The sequence below is a fragment of the Piliocolobus tephrosceles genome, chromosome 7 (genome assembly GCF_002776525.5).
Source record: "Piliocolobus tephrosceles isolate RC106 chromosome 7, ASM277652v3, whole genome shotgun sequence".
Taxonomy (NCBI): domain Eukaryota; kingdom Metazoa; phylum Chordata; class Mammalia; order Primates; family Cercopithecidae; genus Piliocolobus; species Piliocolobus tephrosceles.
This window is the reverse complement of record NC_045440.1, coordinates 24,972,847-24,996,904: the sequence shown is the minus strand read 5'-3', so window position 1 is coordinate 24,996,904 and position 24,058 is coordinate 24,972,847. Positions and strand designations below refer to the sequence as shown.

At 43.0% G+C, this 24,058-nt stretch overlaps 1 protein-coding gene across 4 annotated transcripts in view; it reads left to right on the top strand.

Annotated features, from left to right (window-relative positions):
* ADRA1A (adrenoceptor alpha 1A) overlaps positions 1–20,008 on the top strand; it is a 134,934-nt gene extending 114,926 nt beyond the window's left edge. Inside the window, exon 3 of one of the 4 annotated variants that reach the window (XM_023216873.1) lies at positions 19,931–20,008. In XM_023216873.1, the coding sequence (XP_023072641.1) occupies positions 19,931–20,008 (78 nt within the window). Of the gene's footprint in view, positions 1–2,138; positions 2,448–11,503; positions 13,100–19,930 lie in introns of those variants that run through there. The other 3 variants (XM_023216874.1, XM_023216871.1, XM_023216872.1) reach the window with 3 other exon arrangements.
* The last annotated feature ends 4,050 nt before the right edge of the window (positions 20,009–24,058 follow it).

Below are 24,058 nucleotides of genomic sequence, written 5' to 3'. Positions count from 1 at the left end.
CTAACCTTCACAGCAAGAGTAGTGACCTCAACATCCTTTTCTTCTTCCCTTGCAGCAAAATGATAATTTCCTTAAATCCTTCTAAAAAAAACAAATCTCCTTCCACGTTGCAATGGAGGATATGTTTGTATGTTTGAGTTTTGTTATAGGTTGTGTTAAGACCTGGAGTGTGATTCTTTTTTCAGCCTTTTTCTGAAGAGTGTCTTCTTACTGGCCAGATACATATTCAGCCTTGTGTTCAGAACTTGGATTCTGGCACTGAGATGTTGGCTGGATTTTTAGACTCTTCTGTTCTCTCTGTGTGTCCCATAAGAGCTCTGCCAGATGTGGATGTCCTATTATAGAGGCAGGCATCTAGGAAGAACTTGAATATGCAAACTCTCGCTTCTCTTTGGCCTTGGTAGGAAAGATCAGTTTCATTGCTGACAAGAGTTTGGTCCAGAATCTGAATAAGAAAATCACTTGCCCCACTCCTCCTTACAGAAAGAGCATCCCCATGGGAAGAATGATTATCATTTTTCTTCAGCAAATTATGGTTCCATGTTAGAAATGATCCTTTAAACACCTTTACAGACACATTTAAATTTTAGATATGGGAAAGCTTAGAAACACATGAAATCTGGCACTAATGCCACATCTAATCTAAATAAACAACTAGATAATCTTTCCGTCATCAGATTAAAACCATGACAATTGTATCCATGTAAAACTATCCGTAAATAATTGTCTGCTACGCTCTTCTCCAGCTCCCTCTCTCCAGGGAGGTAAACTTTTAACATTTTTTTCCTTTCCCATAGCATGATACACCAATTTTACAAAAAATTGATAACATCACCCAAAACTTAGTCAAAGTGGGGTAAACAATATATGAGTTGAATTACTTTTCGCTCTTTCCCCCTAAATCTCTGTACCTTTAGGCATGCCAAAATATATCTAAAATTGTTGCAGTTTAGCAAATGATTGTCATATTTATACTCACATGTTTACTGCTTCTATTTGGAGTTTGAGGAATTTACCCAGAGTAACGATGTCTTCTCTAATGTGTTATAAAAAGTAGTTGCTTTGGGATTGTCTAAATATCACAAAAATCAACATGACATTATGGGACAGGGAAAATTTGAGTTTATTCTGACATTATGGGATAGGGAAATTTTGAGTTTATTCTGCAACTCAAAACTGCATGCATTAAGAGAGACCCTGAATCTCGTTATTCAAAAATTTCCCCAGACTATGTCAAGGATTTCAGAAAAGCATTTTACTCGTCAGTTTTCTTTCCTTTGCCTCTTTCATGTCTTATCCAAGAGGACTTCTGCTTGTAGTCACATAGCATGTCTAACACTCTCCAAAATATTCAAAAATAAATATTCCATGGTAGACAGTAGTGTTTGGGTAAATAAATATTCTCTTAAGATTTTTCTGTTAGGTCATACTGTGTGCCAGGCATCTGCAGGAAAGTTTGCACCCATTGCCTCTAAACTCCCTGGAAACTCTGCTACCCTTATTTTTACAGATAAAAATCCCATCATTGTGAGAGGTTAAGGACTTGCCCAAGGCCAAGGGGGAACCATGATTTAAACCTAGGTCTCCCTATTCTCAACCTGCACATTTTCCATATCCCTCCTTCCTCAAGAGAATGGGGGTAAAAGTTTTCCCATTTGGATTGGGTGTGCTGAGAATGCCAAGCCATATCCAAACTTTTTAATGTTCTGTTTCCTTGGGATTTGCCTCCAAATTAACCATGGCAAACATGCTGCCAAATCTCCAGCCCAGTCAAACCCAAGAGCAGGGCATCTGTGGAAGGTTTTGGTGTCTGCACTTCTAACTATCAGACTGCACCACATTTTTAGGAGTTAATGGCCTGGAATGTCATTAAGGCCTTGCAAGGAGGACATACTAATGGCATGTTGGGGGAAGATGAGCATAGAAGAGAATGCAGAAGGGGCCACAATGGCCAAGAACAGCAAAATGCAGTTGCAGACAGGACACATATCGGGTGTCGTATTGAAGTTATTGATGACCAACCACAGTTCATAGAAACACTTTCGGGAAGTACATCCCTTTTAAAAATAAATGAAAACAAATACAACATAACTCACTCTCACTCACCTGTAATTCCAACTGTTTTTTTAGTTGGACAGAGGGGAATGGATTGTAGATATTTCACCAAGAATTGCAGAGGGCATATCAAGCATGTGAATTTTATGATGCCACCGTGGGGAAAGGGTTCAGAATGTTGATCTCCAGGTAGCTGGAGACCTAGGCAGTCTGAAAATTAGGAGTCAGTTGGAAGTTATGGCTATGTATTATGTGACATCACTTGTTCCTAATTTCTTTTCACAAGTGAACACTGGATATCCTGATCTTCTGGCCCAGTAGGTTTCATGGTTAAGACCTGGGAGTGAGAACATTTTAGGAACTATTTGCTTGGGCAGGTAATTGTTCACTCTTTGATCACAGCTACTTAATCAGAGCTTAACAGACTTTCTCAATTGCTTCTGGGGCTGGTCTGCTCAGGTCCTTTAGCCAAAAACTATGCTGCCTGTATGTATGAATACTTGTTGACTTAATTAAAGAAAGAGCTCTGCTCATCAGCAAAGGGCACCCAAGCAGACGGGAGGTAAACTCTCCAAGGAAAAACCAAGTGAAAAGAAAGCAGAGAAGGCAAATATGGAGACATCAGAGGTATGCTTACCAGTTACTCTGATTTTTTTTACACTACTAGGACTTTTAACCATGAAACCACCTGCGCACAGCTCCAGTGGAGCCCAGTTGGAACACTGTTTGCACCGCTCCGTGTCTGCAGACTGTGCTGGGGAGCTGGGCTGAGCCAGGCTGCTGTGGTGCCCACCATCTTCAGAAAGCAATGGCAGCTGTGGCCTCCTGGCCCTCCAGAACCCCTGGGAGTGGAGTGAGTGGAGATGACCGTTGTGGGGCTGGGCTGACAAAAGCAAGTTAGGATTTCAGCGGAGGACGCCAGCCCTGTTCCCATCAGCATTAGCTCATTCATGCTCCCCAGACCCAAATGTCGTGGAGGAGGGGTTGAGAATGGGCCTTATCTACTCTATGCAGGAAATTGTCATTTCTGCTTTGCTGCTGAAACATGCATTACTGGTTCTCCCACCTAAAAGGAAGGTTGTGGGGTTTGGGGGTAGAGGGGTTTAGAAGCAGGAAGATTTACCATAGACATCGCTCAAAGCAGGATGGTTGAGTCATGACTTGCTGCAACTGATAAGCAAGGAACTGCCCTAAAGATTGTGGCTTATTCATTTCAAAAGACAAAATGCCTTTCCTTTTTGTGTGGCTCAGGAGTTATTACTTTACTTTTTCTCCATATCATATTCAGTGGAGCCACCTTATAAGCTGGAAATGATTATTACTAAACTATAAAAACTACAGACTTAATCAGGCAGAAAATTTAAGAGCAAATGTACACTGTATTTGGAGAAAAAATATGAAGGCACTGACTTCTTCAAAAGCCTGGATCCCATACATGCATTCAAATGCGGTAGAGAGAAAGCTAAGACAGAAAATCCCAACTTGAGTTTACTATTTCTGTCCATTTATATAGCACTTTATATTTGTCAAAGTAATTGTGCCTATCTTAGTCATCCCTGTGCAGTAGAAGGAGAAGGAAAAGATTATTACCTACACTTTAGCATATAAAGAAAAGAGGAGGTGGGAGATTTAAGGGTTTATTTGAATATCCCCAAATCCAGCCTCCGACTCCTTTTTTCCATGACACCTCAATGTTTCCCAGGTCCACTGTGTTTCTCGACACTCTGACGTTCATATCTCACTCATTTGTCCCTGACCTATAATCCCAGCTCTATTGGCACTTTCTCTCCCGCCTTATCTCTGCCATGGCTGGGCAGCATGCCACTGTTCTAGGGGCCAAGGGCATATTTGTCTATGCTTCTGTCATTGACTGACAGACAAGCACAGGTGATTCTGTACTTTCTCCCTAGATGGCAGCAGCGGAGCCAAGGAAATATGCAGGGCAGGAGGCTCTTGGTTTGCTCCACAGGGTGACATGTAAGGCAGTGATTGTCACCTTAATGTCCTCAGGAATGCAGAGGTCCCAAAGGGAGTTTGGAGAATAATTATTTTCCCGGTCAGCCTGTGGGTCATTGCATACCCACTGGTCATCAGCAGCAGCAAACAACCTCTCCTGCACCCTGCCCTGCACTTGGCATGAAAAAGAGGCACAGAGAGTCCCCAGCTTACAAGCTGGATGGAGTCTGGGTTCATCTATTTCAAAGTCAAGAAAGCATTTTTCCAAGAGGCATTGTTATAAATGGGGGAGGGAGAGGATGTTCCCAGATGAACCAAAAAATAAAAATCTATTTAATGTACCTTAGGAGTTTGCAAACCTTTTCTATATGTGACTAGATAGTAAATATTTTCGGCATTGTGGGGTCATACAGTCTCTATCACACATTCTTATTTGTTTAGCCTTTTTGGGGGGAGGGGGAGCAACCCTCTAAAATGTAAAAACCCTTCTTCTCTCAAACAAAACAAACAAACAAAAAACCAGGCTGCAGGTTGGAGTGAGCTCAAGGGCCATAATTTGCCGTCATGATCTATGCCATTACTAGCTAACAGTGTAGCACAGATGATGCTAAAAAATGGGTTTCGGTGTTCAACATACAAATATTTTTTCATATGCCATTGACACAATTCCGCTTGGCTAAATTCAAGTTCTCAGCCTGCATGAGTCGTTGGATAAAGTGACAAGTCCATATTCAGAGTGGCCCCACTCCATGAATTGTTGTGACCTTCCAAGCAGGCATCAGGATAAGAGGTGAGCGTCTGCCACCCCCACTGCTGTCGTCTGTAGAACAGGAAGGTACACTGGAGCCCAGGGAGTCTCAACATCATTCAGCTCCTCACCTCATCAGGGAAACCCCCACAGCACAATCTGGCTGACCCTAAGAGTAGCAGTAATAAATACACACCTCTTGAGCAAGGCCAACCTGAAATTCCTCCCAGACCCTTGGGACCTGCCCAAGTGGAGGTCCCCAGAGGCCCCCAAGAGAATTTCAGGGCCACACTTGGCCCCTTGAGTCCTGGACATGGCAACCTACACCAGGGCATTTGAGGGCCTGCCTGGAGCTCACCAAGAAGAGTCATGGGGTTCACAAATCATGCTGGGTATGACAGGCATTTCCAAATGACAGATAGGATACAGAATTTCTCTCCTCCTTTTTCTCTTCCTCTTCCTCCTCCTTCTCCACTTCTTCTTTTCTTATTTTTCCTTTTTCTTTGACTAACTGGAATAGAAATGATATTACTATGGGGAAGCATATTTATCCCTCCCCTGGGAATACCAGATCCATGTTTCCCTGAGCTGACACACTTTGTTGGAGGGACCTCTTGTTCCTTCCTCTCTCCAGTCCTGATGGGCAACAAGGAAGAGAAAGACTCTCCCAATCAGAAATAAGGTGCAGTTCCTGCAGCCAAGGGCACAGTGTTCACAGTGTTGAGAGAGGAGACTCCACAGCAGGGCTCTGGGGTGGAGCATGGACGGTGACAGGTGCAGAACTGATATGGAAGAACCTGGAAATACTGAGGCCATTCAGTAATAACACCACTGCCACCTTGGGCTGATGCCACATGGCAGCTTCCCCTCCCTTCCCTTCCTTGTCCCCTGTTTGGCCATGGTCTTGTGCCCTTTCATCTTTCCCATCTCCTTTCCTGATCCCATCCTCTCCATAATTCCACTGTCCCCTTCTTGCTAAACTTACAAACAGTGGAAGAAGCTGGGGTGGGCGCCCTTGCTCCAGAGGGTGCCATTTCCCATGGAATCCATGCTCCATGAATAACTCTGGGTGACGAGATGGGGCTGCCCTCAGCAACTCCATCCTCTTCCCAGGTCAGCCTGATTCTGTGAGCTCCAGGCCCACAGCCTCCAGAGAGCCCAGGACAGGAGATGGTGCCAGGAGGGTGAGGACACTCTGAAGGCCCCCATGGACTTTTGCCCTCTGCTTGCAGTGCTGCCTTTCTGTTCTTATACAATTACTTCCAAATACAAACACAACGTGCAGCCGCATTTTAGAAAAGAGCTGGTGGTCAGAGTGGGTGGCTGCAGTATTTCTATCACCCTCCGTGGTGTGCACCTCTTACCACTCTCTGATGATTCAAAAGTCTCTACTGAGCCCAGCAAAGTCACCTTCTCTTTCTCTTCTTCTGCATCTTCTGTCTCTTGCCCTTATTGTTCCTTTCCTGTTGACTTTCCCTCTTAAGAGTGCCTGAGGGCCTTCCAGGCCTTGATTAATCCCATAAAGTAAAGCTGGTTTTATGATAGCATTGAGCAATGCTTAACCCATCGGAATGTATACCCTAAGCAAAACTGTCAACCAGGCAAAGGGTGTTCTTTTCTTCTGGTGCTCTGCTCTTTGTCCCTGTCCCCAGCAGCCCATCTGCTGCTGGAACTTGTTCATGGAGTCCTTCTGCCAACTCATCATATTCTTGTTCCAGGAACTTTTCTGCTTTAAATAAAGGATCTTCTCCCAATCAGTATGCTCCTGCTTTTGCAGATACAGCACAGCTCCATGCATTTCCAGCCCCATCGTATTAGTGTCCTAGTCAATCATAACAAACAAATGGGGTGGCTTCAACAACAAAAATATATTGCCCCACCATTCTGGAGGTTGGAAAGTCCAAGATTAAGGTGTTGGCTGGTTGTTTCCTGTGAGGCATCTCTCCTTGACTTATAGATAGATATCTTCTCCCTGTGTCTTCACATGGTCTTTCCTCTGTGCATTTCTCTGTCCCAATTTCTTCTTCTTATAAGGACACCTGTTTTATTGGATTAGGGTCCACCCTCATCACCTCATTTAGCCACACCATGCCTTAAAAGGCACTATCACTGAATACAGTCACATTCTGAGGTCTTGGGGACTTCAACATAGGAATCTGTGGGAGACTCATTTGAGCCCATAAGGACTCTCTCCTCACTCTCTCATTTCTGCCCATACGAAATGTATCCATAATTCTTTTCCCAGATTAGAAGTTTAAATTCAGCCCTTTCTGATCATTCCAATTTCTCTCCAAGTTCTTACAGCAATTGTCTGTAGAATGTATTTGGCAACTAATTCTGTAGTCTATTGTAATTTTTCTGTTGTCTTTAAAAGTCTATATCTATTTAAAGTATTTTAAAGGGTACCTTGTATACACTGTACTTATGTAAGTCCTGTCTTCTCAACTAGAGGAGAACTCCTGGATGGCAGCAATGGTCTGTCACTTAGCATGCCCAAGACAATACTCCAGCCCCTAAGCAAACATGGAGAGAGGGGTGCACAGCAGAACAAGTAATAAGATCCAACCACTAGTTACAGATAGCAGCTGGGAGGCCAGTCCCCAGGGACCTGGAAACATCAGAAGATCCACCCAGAAAGGCTCAAGTTGATGACCCTGAGGATTCTAAGGGATAGTAAGATCCCAGTTAGGGGTGCAGGGCACAGCAGTGGGGAACCCCAGGTCAGCAGTGGGGAATCCCAGCCATCTTGAGTCAGGTGGACATATGCTTACACAGAGACATCTGCACCTGAGGAAGCAGAGCCCCATCATTAAATAGGACAGACCCTAGACTCCGAGAGGAGGGTGAGACTGAACAAGATGGGATAAGAACCAACAGCAGAGCCCAATCTTGGAAACTGGGGCATTGAGGACCACATGAGAGCCCTGTGATCATGCTGGGGCCCCCGTGCCAGTGATAGGTGGGTTAAGGGTAGATCAGTGCTGTCTGCCCTGTATCACACAACTGGCTTAAAAAATGGGTGCCAAAGAGCCTCATGTAGTTTTCCTCTACTCTTCTCATAGCCTAAAACAGACAGAAAAGAGGAAAGCAAGCTGCATTGTTTGGATTTGATATGAGAATGTAGATAGCCAGGCCCTGATAAAAGCTGTCTTAATTTCAACCTTCTGAAGACCACCTCCCACTCTTAAAGCCTAAGCCTTCATGAGCGCAATAAGACGGTCCTGCTGCCCCGCTGCCCACTCTGCCTGGTCTCAGGGCATCCTGGCCTGCACACCTTGTGCCTGAAAAATTCCATGCCATTTCCACTTAATCACCCAACCCAAGACCCTTGTATTGCCTCACAGTGTTTCCCTGACAGCCACAGAGTGATATATTCTCTTCTGTCCTGGTTCCTGCTGAGAAGCAACGAGCATTTATCCTCATTTGGAAGAATCAGGACTGTTCTAACTGCACTGCACCTGCTGTTGTGTTTTCTGGGCAAGACACCATGACGCTGTGGCCTCCTATCCCCCTCCTTCCTCCCTGGGCACTCTCAGGTTGCAAGTGTTTCTGCTTCCACAACATCAATCACATCAGAACACCCTTGCTGCCTAGAGTCACGTGATGTACCAACTTTAGTCCAATCTGGAAATGACAGGGGGAAAATCACATCAAAGGAAAAGCCTACAAGAGTATTCGGTCTTTTCAAGCCCAAAAGCCATCCAAAACCAGGTTCAAATAAGTGTAGCAATGGCTTATTGATTTATCTTTATACATTGCATTTCTTCCACGGCCTTGTCTTCATTCCTGTTGCTAAATGCAGCCTTATCTTTCATAATGAAAAGAGTTCGACTAACTGAAGTCTCAAGAGATAGGAGGGCTGTGGCCCATTAATCAAAAGCTGAGCATTGGGTAGAGTACTTTGTGCCCCACAGTGCCTCCCCCAGTCAGTCCTGGAGTCATAGCAGAGGTGACAGTGGTTGTAAAGAGCAGAGAAGGAGGGGATCTTGATGAATGTGGTGGGGAATGAGCAGCTTGAATCTACAAATAAGGATGCCCAAAGTCAATCTGACAAGTAGGAAGGCTATTAAAAAGTACTTCTGTGAAGTATTTTTAAGATCAAAGCAAGTATTACAAATATTTAAATAACAATTTATTGCTAGTTTTCTACATACTTTAAACAAAAAGAGTCAAACTTTTATTAGGAAATAATTGAATAAAAACTGAGGTCCATTGCTTGCTCTCATCTCCATTCCCAGCAGCTTGTCTGGCCCCAACTTCCTCTTCTGAACATCATACACAACCCTGATATTTAAACTTCAACAAGTGAGAGTTGACATTTGTGCAACAGAAATTCTGCCTCAGCATTTAAAGCTGAATCAAAAACACATGCTTTCTTCATCAGATGTGAGGGAAAACAAACTATTTTTATCTCTGGGTATAACAAGTCACAAGCAATTCACTCTCCAGTATTAACACAGAAACTTAACCCAATATTGCCAACAACGAAATCATTTTGCTCCCTATAATGCATCCGTGATGATTTATACAAAGATAAAGTTTAAATAGTAAAAATGGTATTTTTGGAGTATCCACTACATGCCAAGCTTTTTGCACATGGTATGGTAAGGTATGAGATTTCATAGTCACATTACAAAAGAAACATTTTCCCAGAGAATAAATATATTATGGGTATGAGAAGAGGAAAGTAAGTCAAGTCTGCAGGGAGTTTTGAAAAAGAGAAAGACTGGAAAGAGCTGTGTTCTCTTGTATGTTCTCCTGGTGTTCTCCTGTGCTCACCGCTTAGCTTGCTAAACGTGACCTTCCCAACTCCACTCCAAGGCCCATGCTAGGAAGGGGACTGGAAGGATCTGGAAAATGGTGTTGAGAGAAGACCGATGATGGACTGGGAGCCATAGGCCTGGGCTTCATTGCAGTCCCCATCTCTGTACCTATTTAAGAGGCCCTAAACAAGTCATGTGACCTCTCTTGAGCCATTTTCCTCACCTATGAAATGGGATTAGATAAAATTGTGTACATGAAATGCCTTATGAGCTGATAAAGCTATAAAATCATAGTAGGCCCCCTGTAAATGCTAGCACTCTTTTCCCGTCTTCATCTCCCCTCTCAAATGCTATCTAAATAAGACGCAACTATAAATTAGATGACCTTTAAAGTATCTTCAAGCACTGAAAGTGCCATGTGCAGGAAGAGAGAAAATAAGTCCTTCACTTTCCTTTGCTCTTTATCTCACTTCAGGTTTACATTTCCAGGAGTTGGTCATGCCCACCCGAAGACATTCATTTCTCTGTAATTAGAAAGCAGGTCACAAAGCACCTGCTGCACCGTGGCTCGCGTCCTGTCATTCCTACATTCAATGTGCTAGGCACCAAATCCCAGCTCTCAGTTATTCCTCACACCACGCTATTTTCTTTGGGTTGGAAATAACCCCACCTGGAAAATTTATCTTAGCTTTTAAAAATCAGGCAAACTGCACGACTTTGAAGATTTCCACCAAGCTCTCTGAATTGTAGACAGGTCAGAACAAGAGTATCCAAGGCTGGTGTTTGTCATCTTCCTCACATTGGCTACTTGCTTAGCAATAGAAAGTATTTTAAGTTATCATAGTTGTCCTATGAAAGACACTACATAAAATGCAGTCATTATAGAAAAGGTGTGTGTGTCTGCCTTTGTGTGTGTGCGTGCGTGCGCTTATATAAATGATGTTATGGGAAAGAGAAGTAGTTTTGACCACTGGAAGGCAGTACAGCATTTGAAGCAAAACTAAGATGTAATATCATCTAAGGAAATACGGGATGAGCACCTCCGGGCTTGGGCAACTATTGGAAGTAAACATTTACAAGCCAAAACCGCAAATTCCCAGTCATGAACAGAGGTCGTTTTGATTTCACTGTAAGTTGAAGATCACTATAGTACCCCCAAAGGCTGGCTTTCACATCATCCAAGGGTCACGATTCATGCTACATTGAAGCGTATGAGTGTCTGCTTGTGTCACAAACCTGACAGAGCAGAGGTGGGGGGTGGGGGAAATGGAAGCAAAAGGGACAGACTTGACACTGCACTTCCAGACTCTCATGGAAGCTCCAGGTCGCAATCTTAGTTCTAATTTCAGGTTCTGCCAGTCGAGTCTAGACATTTCTGGGGCGCCCTTTAAGTGGTCTCCAGCAGCCTTCTAGGCAGGTGGCTTCAGAGGGAGGTCCACACTGCAAGCTCAGCTCACCACGACTCAGGCTGACGGGGCAGTCAGCCATGCTCAGAGGCTGAATTTGGCAGGGACTTGCTGCCATCTCCCTGCCAAATGGTCTCTCGTGACTCAGAATCTCAAAATTGTTTTAAAAAGAGGAAAAAAGTCACTTTCGGGGATGAGGTTCTTGGCCCAACTCTGCTTTATGTAAACACAGTCTATGACTATTTCAGTCTTCTGGATTTTGAGAAGGCAGCTGCAAGGATGAACAGATTGGTGTTGGCCCAAATTAAAAAGAAGAGTGTTCAGTTCTTTCAGTGTCTGGAGAAAGAAGACCAAAAGCATCATCTCACAGGGAGCAGAATGTGACCAGACTGGCTAATGAGAAAATTAGAGGGATCCTCAATTTGAGAAGAACCCGCTCTACCGAAGTCTGAACTTGTGAAAATGGACACATTGGGTCTGGAGTAAGAATTCTTACTCTACAAAAGGGTAAAATTGTGATCACGTTGATGCATGATGCCTAGGATATTAAAAATGCATGATTAATTAAAGGTTAGTCTACCTTGTGTTTTAAAGAGACATACACCCATAACATGAAGCCAGCTTCCTGTCCACGACTGTTGTCCTTACTGCCCAAGGAAGGGGAGCATTTGAAGCAAATGCACGAGTGAAGCAAACCCACCACTCATCCTGTGAACCACTGTCTTTGGAATCCACCCCAGGAGCCCAGGAGCCTTGCCTGTCACATGGATTTACTTCTTTATCAAGAATCCATCTGACTAAGGCACAAATCCAACATATTACTGTTGCTGATGCAAGAGAAGCAGTAACTTAAGGAATGATCATGAATGCAAAGGGCAAGAGGAAAAGAGCCTTCGGGGACAAATAGCTCGATTTTCTGTAAATTAGTTTCCTACAACCTCCCTCCCCCATTTCATTCCTAAAAGTTCATTGAGAATGATCAGCCACATGTAGGGTGTGAGGAATTCCATAAGGCACCCCAGTTTCTTCAATAAGTAAATGGCATTTTAAAAAGGGGAACTTTTATGGGTTAAAATATTCTTAAGAGATGCATTCATCAAGTATACTGTATAAGCCTTGTTCATTTAGATCTTTATTGAAACAAAGTGTAAAAAGACATTTTTGAAGTAATTGGAGAAAATTAAGAAGAGGCTGGGTCCTATTAGATGTTAGATAATTAGATTGTTACTTTGAATTTTGTTGGATGTGATCATGGCATTGTCCTTAACTGGTAAGTGCCTATCGAAGTATGTTTACAATTTGCTTTAAAGTTTTATTGCCAAAAGTGGAGAAGCAAGGGTGATAGATGAAATAAGAATGGCAGGCAAGGCCACACACAGTTCTTCCATGTTTGTGCATGTTTGAAATTTTTCAGAATAAAATATTTTTAAAAGAAAAAAAAAGGCACATTTAACTTGTAAAAGTCAGTGTCCCTTGAATTCTGGAACATTCATAGACATGAAAATCATGCTGCAAAACAAAATCCCCTTTGTTCAAAGAGAGCTGCTGTTGCACTCTCTGCTCTCTCATTTCTTTATTCACTCTATAATATTCAGTGTAGGCTGACTGTGCGCCAGCCCCAACTCCAGGGGGTGGAGAATAACAAGGGCAGAGACATGGTCCTTGCCGCCCAAGCATCTATGATATCGATACAGTGCCATGGGAGCTTGGTGGAGGGCCTCAGTCGACTGCAGAGTTAGGCTTCTCAAAAGTGATGATCTCTATGGTGAGTCTTGGAGGACACAATGGGGTGGGGAACAGAAACAGTTGCAAAGAAGGGAGGAATCTGTGCAAAGGCCCAGGGGCTGGTAAACCTTGGGTGTGTGCTGGGGCTGCTGCCTCCTCCCAAATGTCGGGGCACAGGGAAGTCAGTCTCACTTATCATGGTGACCACTTGGCTCTACAACCCCCACTGCCCAAGTCCCCACAGGCAAACCACACAACTGCTCTTCTTCTCACTCTTTTTTTAAGCCAAGAAAGAACTCACTGAAACAGCCAGTCGGTGGTGAGTCCAAGGCTTTCCTGACAGAGTGACCATGTTTGGCTTGGCTGAAAATCACAAAGCCTTGGTTTCCTAGTTGTCTGATTCTCTTTGTTCTCAAGGCCTGGTGCAGCATTACAGTGGGATGGCTAAACAGAAAAAAAAAAAAAAAAAAAAAAAAAAAAAAAAAAAAAAAAAAAAAAAAGAAAAAAAAAAAAAAAAAAAAAAAAAAAAAAAAAAAAAAAAAAAAAAAAGGAGGTCTATTTCTCTCTCTTCACACAAATAAATATTTGCTCAAGAATGGAAGTGCCTAATTCTTAAGAATAACCAAATGCTTTGGACGTCTAAACAAGCAAATCATATACAAGGCAATTCAGTGTTCCTACTAATTGAGAAATTGTTTTTAGCAAGAAGATGTTCTGCAGCATGTTTTTAAAAAAGAAGTTTTCCAACAGCAACAACAACAACAACAACAAACAGAAAATAACTGAATCACTATAATACCCCCAAAGGCTGACTTTCACATCACGGAAGGGTCACATCTCACGCTACACTGAAGCATATGAAAGAGCGTCTGCTCGTGTTAGAAAGCTGATGGACTAGAGGTGGGGGCGCAGAAATGAACACAAAAGGGACAGACTTGAAGCTGCACTTTTGCAATCAACTAGCAGTTAGGAAGGACTTGACTTGCTGGGGCTAAGGAAAACAAATTTGGAGGTTCATTTTGCCTGTGAAATTAAAATTATACTTCAGTAAATAAAGCTGACGCCATTTAACCATGAACCCGGTGACATTTCCTGGCTTGCTGCAGTATTTCTGCTTGTCTCCTTGTTACATTTGTTCAAAATACAAACACAGCATTTCCACGTTGCCACAGAAGCAAATGTGGGCTGACTGGCTGGTTTTAGCTGCTATGGTTTTTCTGTAACCTTTAACAATTGTTGTGACAAATAAGACTCCATGTATGGTGCAATTTCTAACTGTACAGTGTTTGTGAACTACGTCCACCTTCTCCAGGTTTGGTATTTGGTCGACTAAGTTGACGATGTCATTACCTTTCCTTCCATTTTACCAAAAAAAAAAAAAAAGTTAATCTGAATCGTGCTGAGAGTTTGGTATGCACGCTATACTATTCAAGGGAGCATTCTCTCCTATGTCAGAATAATATATTTATGTGTGTGAATCAGTATACTTGAATTTGTGGCAACATTTTGTACTGATGCATATATATGACACCAGGCTGACTACAATGGCTTCAAAGCGTTTAATTTCTCTTAAATGGACTCAGTATCCTTGGAATGTGCTGTTTAAGTGTTTCTGAATTTTCTACACGCCATTTTTACAGGTCCATCTGTTTATGATGTGATGTGATAAACAATCACGTTGATTTTATGTTTCTTTTCAAAGAAAATGAATGTATATAGTACTAAGCAGATGAATAAATTATTGAAAACACATACTTCATGGATCATGCCCACTGATAAAAATGAATTTATTTGTTCAACAAAGTGACTGTTCAAATTATAAGAATTTATATTGTCCTTATTAATACGAATGCCATCTATTTAAGTGTTGTTCAATATTGATATGTGTTCTCTAATAAAATATTTTAAACCTCTTTCTTTAAACACATAACACCCTAGTTTTTCAATCATGGTGTGTTGTTAATGTCTCTTGAGAAATGGAGTGGGTAGTGCAGACAAAGAAAGTATCTTCAGCCAGCTGCATTAGTGTCCTTTGCTTTTTGGATGAATACGTATTAAGATTTGTTTTAAGATTTATATTCATTTATCCATTTGTAAGTAGCATTTTTTTGTTATAGAAATAACTCATTATAGAAAATGTAGAAAATAAGTAAATAAGTATAGGAAGAGCAAAATAGAAGGTGCCTTTAAGTTTACCTTCCAAAGATAACACTTTATTATTTTCTTCAAGAATCTCATTTTTATATCCTCACTTTAAAAAAAATAAAATAGAAAGTATACTGGAAAAAATAATAATAAATAGGGTAGATTGGACATAGGCTGTACAGGGACATAGGGTGTACAGGGACTGCATTCAAGATATGGGCAAAGACCAGAATACACCTGGATCATCAGGTTTAGGAGCAGGTAGTGGGGGAATGTGGTATTAGAAGTCAGACACATGGAAATGTTGGATGTGTTCAGGGCAGGACATATTAAATTACCCATAGCCAAGGCAATAGGTTATGAGGGCTGAGGTCAGAGAAGATCACAGACAACACAGCTGTGTTTTGGTGGAGTGCTTTGATGGAGGTTCTTCTCTGGCCAAGGGCTCAGAACCTGGAAGCCTCAGGGCTACCCTTTCAGCCCCACTCCCTCAGTGGGACTCCTCAGCAGTATGGTTTCCTCCTTGGGGACATGAACTCTGGAGTCAGATTGCCTGGCAGCTGTTACAAGCTCCAAATTCCCTCAACCACTCGCCACTTAGAAGATCTCAAGCCAATGTTTCAACATCTCCAAATCTTCACTTCCTCTTCTCAAAAATGAGAACAATGGCTACTGCGCATCATTAGAGGGCTTCTGGGCTAATGAAATAAAACCATGCAGGTAATGATTTAAGGAAATGCCTGACATATAGTTAGCACTCAGCAATCACAGGTTGTTTTTTTTCTCATTGATTGGCTGGGGGATTTCTGTGGCTGTCACTTTGACTATCCACAAAGGTGAGCATCTGCTTCCCAATGAGGAGGGATCATTATTTTCCACCCAAAGTCCTTGGCATATAAGTCAAATGATAGTAATACAGGAGCTAAAAAGAAATTATTTAGGCAGTTAGGGTAAAAGAGTTCTCGGTGGAATTTCCTTTTAATAAAAAGCAGCCCCAAAATAATTTCTTTTCTAACAAAAAGCAGCCTGAAAAATCAAGCTTCAGGCATAGACAAGCAAGCTTGAAGCTTGCATAGGTAAATGCCAGCAGTTATACCAAGAAAAAAGGGATACCTGGAAGCCAGTTATATTCAAAATGGAGGTTTTCCTTCCCTTTTCTTTGTTGCCACATGTGCAGGTGACATGGCACAGGCCAGGTAAAGACCTCATTTGCATAATAAAAGATTAGGGTGGGATGGTCAGCCTCCTCTGGCACTATGTAAATGGCACACCTGGTCCAACCAATCCACTATGCCCCATGTAAATGAGACACCGCCTCCTCAAGCTCATCTATAAAACCAACCAAATAAAAGTGGCTCACACAATAAGACAATTGTTAAAACCATTATCAATACTTTGTCCTGAAAACATGCATCTTTGCCAAGATGCTCTCCAGTCAAACCACCTGGGTTTGAATTGTATCTAGTGATTTGTTAGAATGTTTGCCAATGAGCTCTCTGGAAAAAAAAAAAAAAAAATACCACATGATCTGTGGTATTTTGTCAATTTTTGTGGTGTATATTAGCCCACAATGGCCAAATTCAAGGTAGCAACATGATGTTGTTGAACACACTGTTGCAAAGAGGTGTGCACAGTCCGTTCTCGAGAGCCTGTACAAGCCAACTTCAACACTCCACTGATGCCACCCATGCCCCTTAGCAGCATGTGACCTAAGCCTACCTGAGTGTTCATTTCCTTATCTGTAAAATGGAATAATAATAGAAGCTTCCTCACTGGACCAATACATGTAAAGAATGTCTGTGTAGTTCATAATAAACATTCAATGAGTCTTAGCTGTTGTTGTTGCAATTGCTGTTATTGTTAACACAATACTGATGCCTATTAGCACAGATCACAGACATCTCAGAACAGCAAAAGTGTCCATCAGCACACATTCCCTAGTAGATCAACTTTTCTGAAATATGTGTGGCAGCATTACAATCCTTTTTTTGGTCATGATGTAGCACCTACTCCTTACATTCACCCATACTGAATTTGTTAAGTCTCTGCTTCAGACTCCAAAGTTTTGGGGTTAACTCTGTCCCTTTACTTTTCAATTTCAACCAAAGTATTTAATGATTCTATGAACTAGTTTTCTTAGACAAAAGGCCTATTAATGCTAAATCATCCTGCCAGCCTATTATTATTATTAATTCTTCTGTTTATAAATACAAATTGCCTCCAACAGAATTTATGAAAAACATTTTATTATGTTGTGTAGGTGGAGGAAAAAATACTTTGTACTCACTCCTCACGTTATTATGTTCTGATCCATATACTCATTTCAAAATTATATATGCACATGATAAACTAAACAAGTAAAAGCACGGCAGGATCATGAGGTTGGAATGAGCTCTGGGTTTCTGAATCCTGTCACTGCAGCCTCGTTGCAGAAACTGTACATAGGAGGACAAGAGCAAAATGCGAAACAACTTACAATTTTTGTTGTTGTTGTTGTTTTGAGACAGAGTTTTGCTTTTGCTGTCCAGGCTGGAGTGCAATGGCGTGATCTCAGCTCACCACAACCTCTGCCTCCTGGGTTCAAGTGATTCTCCTGCCTCATCCTCCTGAGTAGCTGGATTACAGGCATGTGCCACCATGCCCAGCTAATTTTGTATTTTTAGTAGAGATGGGGTTTCTCCATGTTGGTCAGGCTGGTCTTGAACTCCCGACCTCAGGTGATCCACCCGCCTTGGCCTCCCAAAGTGCTGGGGCTACAGGCATGAGCCACTGCGCCCAGCCTACAACTTCGAATTTTTATTAATCACCAGAAGAGCTGTGGTCCCAAAATTAAAGCATCTCTGCTGAGCTACTCTGTCTCACTCAGGGTTTCCTATACCCAACTTTGCTTGCATCTAAAATGTCCAGGTTTGAGGAATGCCACAGAAGGAATGTTTGTGTCCCTCCAAAATCCATACATTAAAATATCATTCCCGGCCGGGCGTGGTGGCTCAAGCCTGTAATCCCAGCACTTTGGGAGGCCGAGAAGGGCGGATCACGAGGTCAGGAGATCGAGACCATCCTGGCTAATATGGTGAAACCCCGTCTCTACTAAAAAAATACAAAAAACTAGCCGGGCGAGGTGGTGGGCGCCTGTAGTCCCAGCTACTCAGGAGGCTGAGGCAGGAGAATGGCGTAAACCCGGGAGGCGGAGCTTGCAGTGAGCTGAGATCTGGCCACTGCACTCCAGACTGGGCGACAGAGCGAGACTCCGTCTCAAAAAAAAAAAAAAAATATCATTCCCATTGTAAAATTATTTGGAGTTGGGACCTTTGGGAAGTAATTAGGTCATGAGGGCAAAGCCTTCGTGAATGAGATTTTTGTCCTTATAGGAAGAGACCCAGCTGGGTGTGGTGGCTCATGCCTGTAATCCCAGCACGTTTGGAGGCCAAGACCAGTGGATGACTTGAGCTCAGGAGTTCGAGACCAGCCTGGGGAACATGGTGAAACCCTGTCTCTACTAAAAATACAAAAATTAGTTGAGCATGGTGGCGCATGTCTGTAGTCTCAGCTACTTGGGAGGCTGAGGCAGGGGAATCGCTTGAACCCAGGAAGCAGAGGTTACAGTGAACCGAGATCTTGCCACTGCACTCCAGCCTGGGCAACAGAGCAAGATTCTGTCTCAAAAAAGAAAAAAAGAAAAAGAAAAAGAAGAGACCCCAGCCCAGATAACTTCCTTGTCCCTTCTGCTATGTGAGGTTCCAGTGAGGAGATGGCCACCTATAAACCAGAAAACAGGCCTTTACCAGATACCAAATCTGCCGGTGCCTTGCTTTGGAACTTCCCAGGCTCCAGAGCTGAGAGAAATAAATGTCTGTTGTGTATAAGCCACCTATTTATGTTATTTTATTACAGCCAGCCCAGATGAACTGAGACAAGGACAAATTTCAGTGCTTACATGCCTCTAGCCCTATTAACCAAACACTAATGGAAAAGCTGAAATTGAGAGTAGAGTCATGACCAGGCCTTATTCTGGAAGGGAGGCCCTGATCATAAAGCAATGGAGATAGGAAATGAGTGAAGAACAGTGGAATCTTGCCCACTAAGAATACATGGTCCAAGAACAACCAGCCAGATTGTGCATTCCTTTTTGGTTTGGGCTGCCCATGGAGGAGTCATAAGGCCAAAAGACAGCTGTGAAAGCAAAGACAGAAATTTCTTCCTCTCTGTGGGTAAAGGAGCAAATACAAAGAGAAAAGCAGACAGTCTTCCTGCCCTCTTCATATAAATGCCATATGTGGATATAAATTGAAAAGTAATAGTTTCACCAATCTCTAGTCCTACTCCCTAGAGGTAGCCACCCTTATCATTTTCTTGTGAGTTTACTCATTCAATGCATAGCTATTAAAAATTTGTTACATGCCAGGCATCATCTTTGATCACATTAGTGAACAAAACAGAATAACATAAGGCTTACTCTATGAAGCTAACATGCTAGAACATCTTCCAGAAATGCTCTATAAACATGCAAATATGTGGATTGCATAAATATCCTTATAAAAACAGAATGAGCCAGATATTGATTGGTTATATTAGATGCATCTCTATAGATCAGTGATTGGGCCATCAGCCCCTGATTATCTTAGATCCCTGGGTTGTTGCCATAACAAACACACCACAAAGTTAAAGAAAAATCTAGTCTCCTGCCTTTGGAAAGTTATAGTTTGATATTATGAGTCCTACAAAACAACTGTGAGAGCTTATTTTAGAGCTTCTAGTATTTTTAGGGGCCATGAGTATATTTCAATCGTGTTGTCACTGCCTAAAACATTTTTGAAACTGTTTTGAGACTGCCTTCAGAGTCAATTTATGTGTGGTACCTCCCCCAACAAATTCCTTATTTACTTATTATTGGAAATAATACTAACTTTGACCACAAAACATCTTTCTCCAATACAAAAGGTGAACCTCACCTGCTAAGGAGATAGTTTCAGAGGTTGAATCCATAGGTGACTGGTGCCAAGACATTGGCCAGGTCATCCTGTTGGCCAAATGCAAGCTGGGAGGATCAAACCACTATAAAAAGCCATGCTGAATAAATCCAGTGGAAAAAATTAGGTCAATGGTTTTTCAACTTTTTTTTTTTTTTTTAGACGGAGTCTAGCTCTGTCACCAGGCTGAAGTGCAATGGCACGATCTTGGCTCACTGCAACCTACGCCTCCCAGGTTGAAGCCATTCTGCCTCAGCCTCCCCAGCAGCTGGGACTACAGGCACGCGCCACCAGGCCAGCTAATTTTTGTATTTTTAGTAGAAATGAGGTTTCACCATGTTGGCCAGGATGATCTCGATCTCTTGACCTTGTGATCCGCCCGCCTGAGCCTCCCAGCCTCCCAAAGTGCTGGGATTACAGGCATGAGCCACTGCACCAGCCCAACTTTTTTTTTTCTTTTTTAACGGTGCAATCCTTTCTTTGGATGAAATCTTGCTCAATATGTAAAAGAAAGAAAAATAGTAGTTCTGGACGGATGTTGAGTGTGGGGTAAGATCCCAACCACTCAGAACCACCCCCCAACACACACATACACACTCTCCACGGTGACTACTGAGGGGCCTCTAGAGGGCACACAGGACACTGTGGAGCATGATTTAAGCACCACTGGACTACACATTCTTCTGGGGCAGTTATCTTACCTTCCCATAGACACCCAGCCCATAGCCAATGGTTAATAAAGGTTTTCCAAATGAGAAAGGGGATCAGGTAGTAAATGGCTGTTGAAGGAGTAGAAGGTGGGGGGCTCTCAAAAGAGCTCAACGTTTAAAGGAAACTACTAAAGAGCAATGGAAGACCCACTGCTCTTGATCTACCAAAGATCATTACCAAACAGTGGTTCGTATCTGCAAGAACAATTTCCTATAGGTTGAAATCCAGAACAGACAGAAGTTTTCAAAGGCTGGGGAAAAAAAAACAGATGGGGCATCCTAGCACTCTTTGAATTCATAACATGAATGAGTAGGAGGTAGCCTATGGTCTGGGGGAATGGGGTGATGGTAACTGATGACAGAGGAGGAGACAAATGCTCCATTTTCATTTTGCTCCCTACTCCTCCAGCAGAGATAATAATCGATTTGAAACCTAGGGAAGTAACACATGGATCAAGTGGACATACATGGGAAGCATGACAAGGGCAGGTGCTGGGGTGTGGTCAGGAGGGCCCTGGCTCTGAAGCCACCTTGAGGGTACCAGTAGAGAGGCAGGACCTGGGAATGGGTCTCTGAAGTGCCCAAGTGGTGCTCTTCTCCACCTTCCCTGGCAAGCCCTGAATACACTGATACGTACAGTTAGCCAACATTCAGTTATGGCTTCCAGGGGCAGGCATTGTTCCAAATGATGTACATACACTAATTTGTGTAATGCTCCCAACAGAACTATGAAGTAGTTTCTGTTGTTTCCCTCCTTTTACAGAAGGAAAACTGAGGCTCAATGGGGTTTAGGGGTTTGAAAATTTTTCACACACAAAATTTTCACTCCAAGTGAATGGTAGAGCTTGGATTTGAACCAAGGTACTTTAGCTCCGGAGACTGATTTCTTAACCAATATGCCCCCCTAGACACTAGACTCTCAGTTTTATTCCCAGTAAAGACTCAAGTTGAAGGACACAGCTGATATCTGTGGGCAAATGAGCTTTGTGAGGGGCTGCCCTATGGGCAGTGCAAAACCAGGGTACCCATACCAGATGGGGTGTGGAGGAGCCTGCCCAAGGGGGACACAGCCTGGAAAAGCTAAAAGAAACTGCTGCTCCCTGGAGGCAGCTCATCCCAAAAGGATAAAAGGAGTCTTAGAACTGAGCCTGCCAGTTTATCCATTCCAGATTCACCAATTGGATTAAGCTACTCCTCATGGGATGGGTGGAGGAAGAGTTGAGGAGTGGGCAGGACATACTCACCCTAACAAGGAGCACAGAGGGAGATAGGAAAGGTCAGGGCAATGGTGGGACCCAAAGTTGGGTAGGAAGCAAAATTCAGGACAGGACAAAGAGCCAGCAATAAAGCAAAGTGGAGAGACTAGATCTCTGCAAATGGTCTAAACCAGCAGATATCCTGAGATTGAAGAAGCTATGAAAGGTGGACCCAAGAGCTAAGCAAAGGGTCAGCACCAGGGCATGTACTAGGTGGCTTCAAACACCTCCTTAGGATAGGCACTTTACACACACTGTCTAATCTATTCTTCACAGTCAGCTTTTAGAGTCCAGAGTATGTTCCTTTTACAGATGAGGAAACTGAGGCATAGCACAATTAAGCACCTGCTCAGTTCCTGCTGTCCAGGGCCAGCATCATGTTCCTTCTCTCCGTATAGCAAACTGATTTCTTGCAAAGAAAAGAAACTTGCTACGATGTGAAACATTCAAATGCTGCCCTAAATTAGAGCATGGCTTTTCAAATTCTCCACCTTGTATAATAAAGCTCCTAGTAACATGTTTAATATGGTTTTTCTCCAAAAACACATTCACTACCCACCTTTGATAATATTCTAACATCCTGAAATCAAAGCACACAGTTTTAGAAACATAACAGAATACCTAGACTAAGGGAATCCCTGAACATAGAGTTGTGGCCACTACACCAGCCTCCAGTTCCCGAAGCAAGCGCTGTGACACCATAAGACAGCTGAGACAATCTGATATTTTTGCATTCTGATGAGGAAGCCAATGAGAGACCCAGCCCCAGTAAAACATGGACACCAGTATTGAAAGTTGTTATTCCTTTTGCAGCTAATTCCAGCCTTGCCGCTTGGAAGGCTCTCTTAGGACTCAGAGTTGAAATTTTCCAAATAGTAAATATTGCTTCCAGAAAATTTCTTCCCAGAGTTCATCATGGTAACACATTTTTTAATTACTTGCAAAATGAGCACCAGTTAATCCCCTTGCTCCCTATTAGCCAGTGACTGAAGAGATGCTGATTTAATAGCTGCTTGCCACCCACATGAAGGGGGGATCCTGCCACTCTATGATAAGGATTTCCTAAGGGAAGAAAGGGACTCTCCTCTCCAAGCTCAGTCCCATGTGGACCGGGAGGTTTGAGAGGTTTGAGAAGAATTCACATCCATTTTTAGAAGCGACATCCTCACGTCGTCACAGTGTGCCTGCAACTGTAAACCTAAAGAGGACATGAGGACAAAGCCAGAAAGACAAGACCTTCATGCCTCAGGCACAAGGTCCCCAGGCAGTGTTTTGGACTGCAATCACATGAGAAAGACTACAGAAAATGAAGAAAAACAACTCTGATGGACAAGCATCCTTTTCTAGTTTGCTACGGTTAGAAGCTGTCTGGACAGGCAGTAGAGTCCTCAGCCCAGGCAAGTAAAGCCATGGTACATTGACATTCAGGAACCTCACCTTGGATATGGCAAGAAATTCACGAGGCCAGAGAACCACCCCGGCTGCCCTTATAGATCATGTCCCAGGTATTCTAGGCCCAAAATTTCCTGCCCAGATGGTTCTGAGATTGCCTCCAGAACTGACTGAAGGCCATGTAGATGACCACTAGTGCACTTGGAAATATTAAGAAAATCATCCTTATCTCCCTGGGTGCCCGTGTGTTCTGAATCTCCCATCTTGTCTTACCTCTTTCCTCACCCAGCCTGGAGCTCTTGCTGTAGACCTGGACCACAGGAGCCCTCAGTTTCCTGGTTCAGTCACCCTTTCCCTGCAAAGTGCAACAAAACCAAGGATCTGCCTCAAAAATAACCATTGCTGCCACTCGTGGAGTACTCCCTACGTACCACGCAATACTCTGTGAGATAACAAGAAATGTATTTGGTCTTTGTTCCTGGTTCCTAGCACAGAGCCCCTAAAATCTTTGGAATTTCTAGAGTGATAGGAGTGTCTTCAGTCACATCTGAGTTCATGCTAATGAGGTGACTTCAGGTGGAACCCCTAGAGAGCCTCAGGATGTGGCTGGTTGCCAGGAAGACCAGGTAGTAGAAGATAGAAACACTCAGCCCCACCAGTCAACCTCCAAAAAGAAGAGAGTGCTGGAGACTAAGCTCTATTGAAAACTCTTGAACAAGATAGGATGTGTGAACATACCCAGGTGCTAGGGGCGTGCTGTAACCAGAGAGACTGTGGAAGCTCCATGCACATTGACCCATACCTGCCCTGTGCATTCTTTTTGTTCAGCTGTTCCTGAGGTATATCCTTTATAACAAACAGGTAAACGTAAGGCAAGTGTTTCCCTGAGTTCCATAAGCCATTATAGCAAATTATCAAATCTAAGAAGGAGG